The sequence below is a fragment of the Salvelinus fontinalis genome, chromosome 22 (assembly GCF_029448725.1).
Source record: "Salvelinus fontinalis isolate EN_2023a chromosome 22, ASM2944872v1, whole genome shotgun sequence".
NCBI lineage: Eukaryota > Metazoa > Chordata > Actinopteri > Salmoniformes > Salmonidae > Salvelinus > Salvelinus fontinalis.
Window position 1 is genome coordinate 24,058,315 of NC_074686.1, and position 13,082 is coordinate 24,071,396.

Below are 13,082 nucleotides of genomic sequence, written 5' to 3' on the forward strand. Positions count from 1 at the left end.
ACTGCAAACTCTCCTTCCAGACTCATATCAAACATCTCCAATCCAAAATCAAATCTAGAGTCGGCTTTCTATTCCGCAACAAAGCCTCCTTCACTCACGCCGCCAAACTTACCCTAGTAAAACTGACTATCCTACCGATCCTCGACTTCGGCGATGTCATCTACAAAATAGCTTCCAATACTCTACTCAGCAAACTGGATGCAGCTTATCACAGTGCCATCCGTTTTGTTACTAAAGCACCTTATACGACCCACCACTGCGACCTGTATGCCCTAGTCGGCTGGCCCTCGCTACATGTTCGTCGTCAGACCCACTGGCTCCAGGTCATCTACAAGGCTATGCTAGGTAAAGTGCCGCCTTATCTCAGTTCACTGGTCACGATGGCTACACCCACCCGTAGCACGCGCTCCAGCAGGTGTATCTCACTGATCATCCCTAAAGCCAAAACCTCATTTGGACGCCTTTCCTTCCAGTTCTCTGCTGCCTGCGACTGGAACAAATTGCAAAAATCTCTGAAGTTGGAGACTTTTATCTCCCTCAACAACTTTAAAAATCTGCTATCCGAGCAGCTAACCGATCGCTGCAGCTGTACATAGTCCATCTGTAAACTACCCACCCAATTTACCTACCTCACCCCCCAAACTGCTTTTATTTATTTACTTTTCTGCTCTTTTGCACACCAGTATCTCTTCTTGCACATGATCATCTGATGATTTATCACTCCAGTGTTAATCTGCTAAATTGTAATTACTCGATTTATTGCCTACCTCATGCCTTTTGCACACATTGTATATAGATTCTCTTTTTTTTCTACCATGTTATTGACTTGTTTATTGTTTACTCCATGTGTAACTCTGTGTTGTTGTCTGTTCACACTGCTATGCTTTATCTTGGCCAGGTCGCAGTTGCAAATGAGAACTTGTTCTCAACTAGCCTACCTGGTTAAATAAAGGTGAAATAAAAAAATAAATAAAAAAATGTGAAAATAAGGATTATTAGTCTCTGAGATATCTATTTGGAAGCGTTCACATCCTGAAGATAAGTGTGTCTGGAAAGTGTGGAGTTCTGCTCTGGCGACAGCTGATCTGTTTCAGTTCAGCCAAGTCCTTCTTTCAGTGGCACCTGTCTGAGTGAACTGTACTTGGGGGAAGTTACATCCTCTATTTTCTATGGTTACGTCACTGTCAGCATCATGTATTGCAGGTTGAGGAAGTTCAGCGATAACCTTTGGTCTGTGATGACATATATACAATCATATCCTCAGTATGACTATGGTTACTATTGTTCAATACTGGCGGTCACATTAGGATTGAATGTGTTCAAAGTAAAATGCTCCTTTTGTAATATTCATGATTCTACTTTCATCATTGACATGATGTTGGGGGTTAAGTTTACGCTTTTTCCCGTTTTTAAGTGATTCTTCACATATCAGTCAAATCATATCTCTCCCTTATGGAGTTGTGGAGAAAGTAGTAGATGTGACGATCCTCTAGTGGTGAAAAATGTGGACAACAGAGGCCTCCCCTCCATCAGCCCACCCACACTTCAGCTGTCACCCCTGTCCTATAAACATCTATCCCACTTCGACCAAACAAGCCTCTAAAACAAAATGTCTCTGTGAAATATTTATGGTTGGCTTCCAAGCCATGTGAAATACACTTCACGCCCTAACAAAATGAAAACTCTTAACTGGAGCAGAGTGGACGCCCAGGATAAGAGGCCCTGTTCTTCTGGGTCGTCTCCGTGTGGACAGAGGCCAATTGTCCAGCATGTCAGTGCTTGTAGGTGCCTTTCAACATGGAGCCCCAATGGAGTCGTTTCACAGTGAAACCTGAGAGGAATGAATGGGACAAGGCGACTTCAACACCTCTGGCCCCAGATTAAGAACAGACAGAGACACAAAGCCACGTCTCCAAGGTGATGGATCCGCTTTATTAGGGATTCCCAGGGCTTCAGTGACCATCAGGAGGCATTGAAATACAGTACAATACAATACATAGCGCAATGTCACTTATAAACACTAGTGCTCATCATACAGTTGGATCATACCCAGGGCCATTTGTGGTGAAGTAGCGGCAGCAAACATGCTACCTACATCAGGTCAAAGTTATCCTGGTCCCAGATCAGTTTGTGCTATCCTGTCAACTGCTATGGTCATTGTAAATAACTATTGGCAAGAGAGCACAAACTGATGTAGGACCAGGCTAGTTGAAAGTGTCAATTGAACAATATTTATCAAATATCACAGTGTTCAGTTCTCAAAACAGGTACCAAAAGCCAGAACATCAACAACCTGTTAATCATGTTTGACAAAAAGGAGAAAAACATTACAGTACAATATTACTGTTACACCGTGCCTTTAAAAACACTAGGCCTATTGGTTAGTTTTAAAATGCAGAAAGGAGAGTTCATCAGTGTAAGGTTATAAGGTTATCTCTAAGGAAACTGCCAGAAACAAAGCAGTTCAACGCTGGAGAGAAAAGTGCAAATCATAAGAAAGTGGGTGTTCTGGAGGGATTGCTGCGCCAAGGTAACCTCTTGCAGGATATGTCAACTGGGCACAAATACATATGATTCCCAATGCATTTCTATGCTGTCCCAATCCTACTATCTCAGCACTATGCTGCCGTCTTGTGCTTCGTTAGGTTTCCTCTTCCACATGCCTTTCTCCACTGCGACCTGGCACATCATGAGTCAATGTTGTGCTTTTATGATACCATAGCCGTCTTTTGTTTGTCTCTCACTGCAGCCCGACCCTGACAAACACACACACTCTCTGGTTCATGGGTCATTACCTGAACATCAACTATAACAACAGCAACCAACCAGTACGACAAAACTCTGTTTAGAAACATTAGTATAGGAACCCCTTAGTCTTTGGAACAGGAGTTTGAAAAAAGAACTACACTTGGCTTTGGGGTGCAAGAGAGAGATAGAGAGATGGAGAAATGGAGAGAGATGGAGAGAGAAACCCTACATACAATACAGTACGCTGCACAAGTCATGTCACGTCACACAGCTACCATATGTGGTGGAACGCGAGTTTACAACCAAGAAATGACATCATCATGACATCACATGCAATTTTGCCTGTTGGGGATGGTACTGATGGTGAGAGATGCAGGAATGTCACTGTGAATTATGCCACTGACTTTAATGAGGTTCCGGTAGCTCATTAGCTCGGTGGAGGTAAGGTGTGCTGGAGGGTCAGGGGTCACCTCTTTCTGGGCATGCTCAGATGAGGAGTGTATCGTCACTTCTCATGGGGTACACGGGCCAGAAGGACCCGCACATTCACTTACTCCAACACATACCTCATAACAACCTCTATGTCTTTGTTATATACATAACATTTCAATCCCAAATGGATCTTGGTCAGGTTGCTGTTAACCTGTACAAGCTATGTGTTGGAGTAACTGAGTGAGCAGGCCCTCTACTCCTCTATGTCTCAGATGAGCACCCTGAGCTCCTCGTCAGTCAGCTGGTTGACCTCCATGATCTTCTCCAGCTGTTCAGCGTAGCACGCCGTGTCCTGCAGGAAGTGAGGTATCCTCACATGCTCCATCAGCGCCAGGCCTTTCAGACGATCCACATCCTCGTACGACACCTGGGCAGGCAGGCAGACAGGAACAATCAAGATGGAAATCATGCGAATGTATTTTAGAACAAGCAAAATAAAACAGACAGACAGAAACAATCAAAATGGAATTTGTGCTAATTTAATAAAATAAGGTTTCTATTAAGCAGGGAGTGCCACTGGCCATCCCTCCTCCTGGCAGGCTTTTGTTCCAGCCTTACTCTAACACAACTGGAACTGCCCTGATGAGCAGCTCATTGATGTGTTCGAGCAGGGCAGGAACAAAAGCCTGCATACCAAGTAGCTCTCTAGGATGGTTGGCCACCTGTGCTATACAGATAAGCCTAGGAGGACAGACAGCAGTAACACTGGAAGCCCATCTGTGTGAAACACATTGTGAGTCATGTGTTCCCTCCCTATGCCTGAAGTCATTCTTCTCAGCAGAATAACATGGTCTGCTCTGCTCTCTCATACAGCTGTAGTTACATAAGCTTATTCAACCTGGCATCTCATTCAATTTCATGTGCAAATAAGCATTGTCGTTATGGTGAAGGAGAGAGGAAGAGAGGAGAATAATATGAAAGCTGTGCAGTCAAACACATCCAACGTATTGCCTTTGTGTCTCCTGTCTGCCGTTTAATGCAAACCCTTTGAAAAATAATCATTATGCACAAAAAGGCATAGGATGCAGACCATAGAATAAGAATTGGTTACCTTGTTAGCCGGTTAATCAGCCTCCTGATAAACCAACTCTTGCTATGTGTGTCTACGGGTTCTAGTCTGACACATTAAACAGACCCCGTTACCCACCTTCCCCAGGGACATGAGCAGCTGGAAGTTAATCCTCTCTCTGTGTCTTAGGATCTTCAAGATGCCGTCCAGGTACACCTGGTCCTTCCTGAAACAACCTGAAATATACAAAAAGCCCATCAAGATGACATCAGTACGTCCTGAAACAACCTGAAATATACAACAAGCCCATCAAGATGACATCAGTACGTGCTGAAACAACCTGAAATATACAACAAGCCCATCAAGATGACATCAGTACGTCCTGAAACAACCTGAAATATACAACAAGCCCATCAAGATGACATCAGTACGTCCTGAAACAACCTGAAATATACAACAAGCCCATCAAGATGACATCAGTACGTGCTGAAACAACCTGAAATATACAACAAGCCCATCAAGATGACATCAGTACGTCCTGAAACAACCTGAAATATACAACAAGCCCATCAAGATGACATCAGTACGTCCTGAAACAACCTGAAATATACAACAAGCCCATCAAGATGACATCAGTACGTGCTGAAACAACCTGAAATATACAACAAGCCCATCAAGATGACATCAGTACGTCCTGAAACAACCTGAAATATACAACAAGCCCATCAAGATGACATCAGTACGTCCTGAAACAACCTGAAATATACAACAAGCCCATCAAGATGACATCAGTACGTTCTGAAACAACCTGAAATATACAACAAGCCCATCAAGATGACATCAGTACGTCCTGAAACAACCTGAAATATACAACAAGCCCATCAAGATGACATCAGTACGTTCTGAAACAACCTGAAATATACAACAAGCCCATCAAGATGACATCAGTACGTCCTGAAACAACCTGAAATATACAACAAGCCCATCAAGATGACATCAGTACGTCCTGAAACAACCTGAAATATACAACAAGCCCATCAAGATGACATCAGTACGTCCTGAAACATCCCAAGTTCATTACATCATAACTCATAACACCCAAGGCCTGGTAGAAAATGCTGACTCCAGTAGGATAAAAGGCTAAAGCTAGAGATAAGTGTGTGCCTGCATGTAGGAATGCCTATGTATGGGCATGTGAACAAACATGTGTGTCTGTGTTAGTTACCAGGCTGTGCGGTGTCGGTCTGCCCCCTCTTGGCTCGTACACAGTAGTCCCAGCGTGTGTTGGGGTCCTGAACAAAGCATCCCAGGCTGTGGAACAGCTGAGAGAAGGACATGCGGCTGGCATGGTACACAGTGTAGTAGAGCAAGGCAGCCCTCCACAGGGTAGGGTCCTTACGGAACAGGACAGAGTGGATGCTGGCCAGCCCCTCCTCAGTAGGGTTCAAAGGTCGGAGGTTGTGCTTTTTCCTGCCGACTCCGCTGCTCCACGGCTGCTGGGCGTTGTTGATTCCCCGGAAGTAGTGTGTGCCTGGGGAGAGGGCACAGACACAGGAAATGACCACAGTGGCTATATTGCACCAACAGGGTGAAGAGACCCATTGACAATGTGCATGGAAGCTGACCTCATCCTAGAAAAAATAACAGTGCTGCTGAGTACAGCAGAGCAGAGTAGTGGGCCGAGGCAGCACACAGCAAGTTCAGTATTGAGTGGTCCAGTACCATGAGTAATGATTGTGTTAATTTAAATGTGCTGTGGTTGCAGATGTGCTTCTTATGAACCAAGACATGTTTTGAACATAACACTCCTGACCCATTCTCCGTGATCCAGGAGAAACTGTGTGCATCGAAAGACCCTTGAAAGACATTACTGTGTGGCTGTAATACTGGAAAAACACTGAGATTTGTGCACCTCTTGACAAAACTAAGCATGATAGAGGTATAATGGAGTTATACTACCCACTGATCTCATGTCGTAGCATGCCCTCCAGCCAGTGTTCCCGGGCTGTGGCAATGTTGATGGTCAGAGTAGGCCGGCTGTTCACCACCGTCATGGACGCTCTGGAGAGGAGGTCGTCTGTCACATTGACCACTATCTGACAACAGACAGAGAGAGTGATGTTGAGACTCACTTCATATGGAGCACTATCTGGCAAAGACACCACAGAGAGATATGTAGTTAAGGAATGTGTACCTTAATAAGCGCTACGGTACCAAAGCAGGATATGGGGTTACTATGTGGGGAGGGGACTGTGTGGCGGTTACGTCATATGAGGGAATTGTTCTGATTGGGGTGTGCAGAATTTTAATTATAGTGATTTTTGGGGGGGAGATTTAGGAGGAACATGGCGAACCAGCCCGTCTTGGCAGCCTGGTAGTTTATTCTGGCTGTTTCCTGTATTCTCTATGGCCTTCATGGCTCAGAACATGTCAGAGGTTATTATTCATCTATTCAGCAAAAACGACAGGGCCAACAGAGGGGTCAGGAGGATGTGCTAAGGGAAACGGAAACCTTGTACAAGCTGCCTGTCACCGCGGGGATGTCAGCCTTCTCCTGTATCTGTGTGGCTGTTCTTTTATATCCAGGTGTACCTGGGAACTGCTCTCTGGCATAGCCATTAGATGGTTAAAACATAGCTGACCCAGGATCTGTGTTAAGGGGTACCTTCTACCTTTCTCCAGGTAAAAGTTGCCCTTGACCACAGATCTAGGATCAGATTACTCAAGATGCTCTCTCACCTCCCCAATACAGCCCTCCTTTTCCATGTACTTCTTGACCAGGTACCAGATCCGGCCCTTGGTGAGCAAGTTGCCCCCTGTGGCCTGCTCAAACTTCTCATAGTTCCCATACTTCTGGAGGGCCAACTCCATGATACGCACCGCCTGTAGGGAGAAACACAATGCCATGCCATCAACTAACAGACAGCATTATGTTCAAATCTAATGATGGACTGCGGTATTATCTTGGTAAGGATACAGCTATAAAGGCTTGATTCCATTCCAGTACAACTTGTGTTCAGATGATATTGAGGAAAATAACAAGAACTTGTCTCATCCTTCAGTTGATTTGTTTGAAGGGATATACTGCATAGAAAACAGCTCCCTATAATTAGGCTCTATCAGGGATGGGCAACTTTAATGGGGGTTGGGGACTCCAAAAACCAAGTTTTAGAGTTAATTTTGTGCAATGCCACACATTTTGCCATAGGGTGTAGAGAAAATGAGCAATTTTACAGGTAATTTCCTACAATTCTACACATTTTGTCATAGGGCTTTAATTTGCCCTTGATTACTTCACATTTAGATAGCAGTCCGCTAGAATAACTTAACAATCGACAAATGTTTTGCTGACATGGGCTAATTAAGTGACTATCAGTGACTGACATAACAATAGAAAAACTGTTGATGCACAACCAAATTTTGAATTTGCACCTTGAGCAGGGCCCCGTGGGCTGCCAGTTGTCAATCCCTGAGCTATATAAATAGCTCCCTATTGGGAATAGCACTTGGAGTCATTTTGTCGCCAGGTCAGGGCAGAACAGGTCAGTGCTTTCTCCATTCTCTCTAGTGTGTGTTCAGGGCTGTGGACTAGGCCTAATAGACAGTCCCTACTCTCTACAGGTCACTAGAGATCATCCTCTCTCTCGCCCCAGCACACACGCCACAGAGATCAAGTAGAGACCAGAAATCAAGTCAGTTCTGTGAAATGTACAGTAACTGGAGTTGTTATGCAATACTACAATTACCTGTTCACGTCACATAGAGTAAATCAGTTCCTAAAGTTGGGCAGATAGCCTAATTTGTGTTTCATCGTTTATTTAAGTTTAATAACAGTTAATTCTGATCATGGAGTATCTAACAAAAAAGGTGTCCTTTTCTACATTAAATCTACATCAGTAGAATGAATGGACACACAGTTGTACACACTGGGAGTGTGTAAAACAAGACTGGTGCCAGGAGTGGAAGAAAGAAAACATGATAGCACAAACTGCAATGTCCTCCACAGGATCACTTTACAGTGCATTTCCTGTAGTCTTCACTCAACTAAAGAGGCTGCCATATGTTACTATCAGTATACTAGTGTTACCCAGGTAGTTAGCATGCAACAGAACACCTGAGGGGATGCTACTAAGTTCAAACCGCACTCAAAACACTAGACCAGACTACATACTATTAATTCTACTGAACTATAATTTAGACAGTGGCCTATCTAGTACAATACTTGTGATTTACAGTAGTATTCATTACTTTAAAGCATAAACCTCTGGCCTTTTATTGGAAACGTATTTGTCCCTCAATTCATTCTTGTAGCTCCGCTAACTATCTATGTATCATACAAAGATGTGCATTCCTATTCATGTATCCATTAACCTTTACGGTGTCTGATTTCTCTTGTCTTTCTTGTTGGGGTAATCACAACATGACTTTTAACATACTCAACTATTGATCTGTCGGTAGAGTAGCTTGTTGGATATCTGCCCAGAATAAGGTCTAATGTGGATATCCATTTGATACATACTAATGTGGATAGATATTTTCTGCCCTCAACCCTACAGCTCAGACTGAGAGAGCACTGGTATCTCTTTCTATCTCCTGACTGGTGTGTTAAGCTGGAGTTTTAAAGCAAGCTTTTCCCAAATAATCCATCCAATCTTGTCTGACAGGATTTGTCTGCTACCTGGTTGCGTGGCTTTCACTGAGTGGCCAGATTTACTTCAGCTCAGTCTACCTCTTGCCTTTGCTGAAAATAGTTGTATAAAACCTGTCTCCCGTTCCTGGCCTTTCTGTAACGGTTCTCCTCTTCCTCTTCATCCGAAGAGGAGGAGCATGGATTGAACCAAGACGCAGCGTGATACTTAGACATGATATTTATTTAGACACGACAAAACAACGAAGACAAAAAACGAACTATACTTGATTAACTACAAAACAACAAACGACGTAGACGCACCTGAACATAAGAACTTACATATAACGAAGAACGCATGAAACAGGAACAGACTACATAAACCGAAAAAAACAAACCGACAACAGTCCCGTGTGGCGCAACGACATACACAGACACAGGAGACAACCACCCACAACCAACAGTGTGAAAACACCTACCTTAATATGACTCTCAATTAGAGGAAACGCCAAACACCTGCCTCTAATTGAGAGCCATACCAGGCAACCCTTAAACAAACATAGAAACAGAAAACATAGACTGCCCACCCAAACTCACGTCCTGACCAACTAACACATACAAAACTAACAGAAAACAGGTCAGGAACGTGACACTTACACTTACCTGTGACAGTAATTGACATGGTATTTCACTCCTCACCTCTCAACTGTGTTAGCTGATGTGTAGGTAAATTTCTGTTTTAAAATGGCCGAAAAGTGCTATTAATAAATTGACATGGGTCTCACCTGTGTCAGAAAGCGGTCGGAGGCGTTGTTGTGGCGAGCAAGCACCAGCGGAGACACGGGGTTGCTGTACTCAAACTGAGGATTGTAGCTGAAGTCCGACTTGAAGAACTTCACCTTCTCCTTCTCCACGTTGGACGGCTTGATGGCAGTGAGGATGCAGAGCTTCTTGACCCCGGCATTCTCCCCTTCCCGCATCACCCCTCCTCTTTGCAGAGAGGGCAGCTTGGTACGGGGTGAGCTGGTGAAGCAGGTTTTCCGGGGCCGGGAGACAGGGCGCGGGGACAGGCACATGGTGCTACCCAGGACCTTGGTGCTGTGGGCTGGCTTGGGCCCGCTGGGGAAGCTCCCTGAGGCAGAGGAGAAGACATGGTGGTGGGAGGAGAGCCTGGTGTCTCCGCTGCCCTGCTGGCCCAACAGTAACAGAGGAGTTACAGACGGACAGTGGTGGCTGTCGTGTGACCTGCAGGTTGTAGAGGCACATCTCACAGTCTTCTTGGGCCTGTGGTACGGGGAGTGCTTGGGGCTCTGTCTCTCCTCCTCCTCGGCCTGCAGGAGTACATTGTAGCTGCTGGTTCCCGTGGTGAAGAGGTTCTTGAGGATGCTGGATGACAGCTTCTCCAGGCACACCTGAGTGGGGCTCACAGGCCGCTTGTCTGGCACCGTGGGGCTCGAGTACTTCTTAGAGATCTCCATCTCTACCGGCACCATCGAGCTAAGGAGGAACTTCTTAGACTGCTCCATCTCTGGCCAATGGAGCCTTTCTGAAACAACAAGTGATGATGACTGACAGAGGGTTGAGTCAGTAATGCTGACGCAGCAGCTTACTTATTTTAGATTCTCTCACTCACTCGCTGAACAGTACCTACATAGAATAATCCTCTTACAGAACAAGACACAGAGGAGTGTCTTCAGTCTGCAGCCAGTTCAGCTCTAAAGCTGTATGCGTGCGTTGTTCAGAGAAACCTAACAGAGGTTTATTCAATAGCTCAGAAGGTGATATCATCAGTTTGGGTTTGCAGTGCAACACTGACTCAATCAGCCTCGGGCAATAAAGGCTGCTACTATCCTTCTCCCCTTCATACAATCACAGTGCATAGACCTCATATGGACATATCCGACATACTCTGCAGTTACAGCCTAATAGCAATTGTATCAGCAGTCCTTAGTGGGACTAGCAACTATGCTTCATTGATTTCTCTATGCACAAAGCACTGTCAGTTATGATGTAGGCCTAGTCACCTAATTATTCCAATCATGTCTCCAGAGTCTGAAAGGGTAGCAGCCCTTGTGCAGAGCCTTGTGTCCTGAGCTCCAGTGGGATGGCTGGATGACCAGGAGCATCATCACACTCCGTATAACCACTCTGTTCAGACAGGAGCGCTGATGTGGAAGTTATGCAACCACTGCACTAACAACACAACCACTTCAGGGCTTCAGCAGATCACATGGCAACAACAGATTTGAAAACAGACCATTCCAGATAACATTGCCAAGCTGAATCATTCCAAAAGATAAGGGAGTCAGTAGCTGGTCACGGAACAAATATATTAAGAATGGATAAATATCCCTTTTGACCATGTCAATGTTTTCTGCTATATTACAGCAACAGGTGTCTTTTGCAGTTCTTCTACAAAATAATTGTCGTGCTGCACTGCAAAATAGCTTCATTTAGATTTTTGAGGAAGTATAGTACTGACAAGTAATGCAGTACAATAGCTACTGGAAGTTAAAATGCATATTTAGACTTTTATAACAATTTGGCTGTACTTTAATATAGCTATTTATTTGAAAGTGTGATTTTATTTAAAGTGACGTTGGGTGTCTTGAAAAGCGCTTAAAATAAAATGCATTATTATTATTAAGCATGTAACTACTTTATGACAGCTTTGTAATTATGTCTAAAAAACATTCCATTACTGATAAGTTAGTGTCAAAACATTTGCAGAATGATAGGAAAATGGAGCATATATGCAGCACAACTGTTATAAACCTAATAACGAAGACACTTTAAAATCATCATAAAGTATGCTCAGCTACATAACAGTAACCAATAAAGCATTGTATCTGTTTGAAGTTCAGTGTGTTTCTGTTGTTGCTGGCGTTCTGACCAGGTTGGAAATATTCAAGAAATTCAAGGCATACACAGATAAAGTGCATACATACCAGTGACATTTATTGATTCGAGCATCCTCTGAGACTTTGTTCTGCGGTCAACCTCTTGACAACGTCTTCCAAGCAAAAAACAAGTAACGTTAGCTTGCTATTATAGCTAGCTAACAATTAACGTTAGTTAGCTAACAAGCTTGCCAACTGTCAGTAACCTAACCTAGCTCGCTAGTTAGCGAGATCAAACTGAACAATACTAGCTGGCTATGGTCAATTAACGATAACAACAGCTAACCAGCTAGCAGAGAATGTCCTATTTTGAGCCCCTCAGCATCAGTCGTGTCGCTGTAACGTTAGTTCTGCAGCTGCAGAGACACCAGATACGAGCTGTTTCCATGGTGCCCGGGCAACGTCACACAGAAACACTTGTGCTTCTGTGAGATTGTTATTTTCAGTAAAAAATAAGAGATACGAATTTTTGTGTCACAGTTTATACATAGTTTATACTAATGTATCGCTGAAGGTAGGGCCTTGAATGTCCAGTATACAGCTGAGTAAGCTGTCTCATTGGCTTTGTGTGGTTGAGAGAAAGTACAATAGACAGACACAGACAGACAAACCATTCTGTTCTATTCTAGAGATATGTATAGAAAAATTCACATTTTGGTTATTATTATTCAGCTGATCAGATTCAGAGATATTTCTCTACATGTGACATCGGCTCTAAATTGTCTCTATGTACTGTGTGTGTGTGTGTGTGCGTGTGTGTAATGTTTACTGTTCATTTCTGATTTAAAATCAAATCAAGTTGTATTAGTCACATGCGCCGAATACAACAGAACCTTACAGTGAAATGCTTACTTACGAGCCCCTAACCAACAGTGCAGTTTAAAAAAAATCAAATAAGGACAAGAGATAAGAGATAAAGAGATCAAAGTAACAAGTAATTAAAGAGCAGCAGTAAAAAAATAACAATATATACAGGGGGGTGCCAGTACAGAAGTCAATGGGCACATTGAGGTAGTATGTACATGTAGGTAGAGTATTTAAAGTGACTATGCATAGATGACAACAGAGAGTGGCAGTGGTGTGGAGAGGGGATGGAGGGGCAATGCAAATAGTCTGGGAAGCCATTTGACTAGATGTTCAAGAGTATTATGGCTTGGGGGTAGAAGATGTTTAGAAGCCTCTTGGACCTAGACTTTGTTATTTCACTCTGGCTTATTATCTATTTCACTTGCTTTGGCAATGTAAACATATGTTTCCCATGCCAATAAAGCCCTTTGAATCGAATTGAGAGTGAAACTTGAATCTG

At 43.7% G+C, this 13,082-nt stretch overlaps 1 protein-coding gene across 1 annotated transcript; it reads right to left on the bottom strand.

Moving 5' to 3' along the window:
• Positions 1 to 1,911: 1,911 nt before the first annotated feature.
• Positions 1,912 to 12,205, bottom strand: LOC129820069 (putative tyrosine carboxypeptidase MATCAP2). Its single transcript, XM_055876905.1, has 7 exons — positions 11,825 to 12,205; positions 9,662 to 10,422; positions 6,989 to 7,132; positions 6,213 to 6,345; positions 5,475 to 5,780; positions 4,388 to 4,485; positions 1,912 to 3,607 (listed from the first exon to the last, which is right to left on the bottom strand). The coding sequence occupies exons 1-7, from the start codon at positions 11,847 to 11,849 to the stop codon at positions 3,449 to 3,451; spliced, it is 1,626 nt and encodes a 541-aa protein (XP_055732880.1). The 5' UTR covers positions 11,850 to 12,205; the 3' UTR covers positions 1,912 to 3,448.
• Between the last annotated feature and the right edge of the window lie 877 nt (positions 12,206 to 13,082).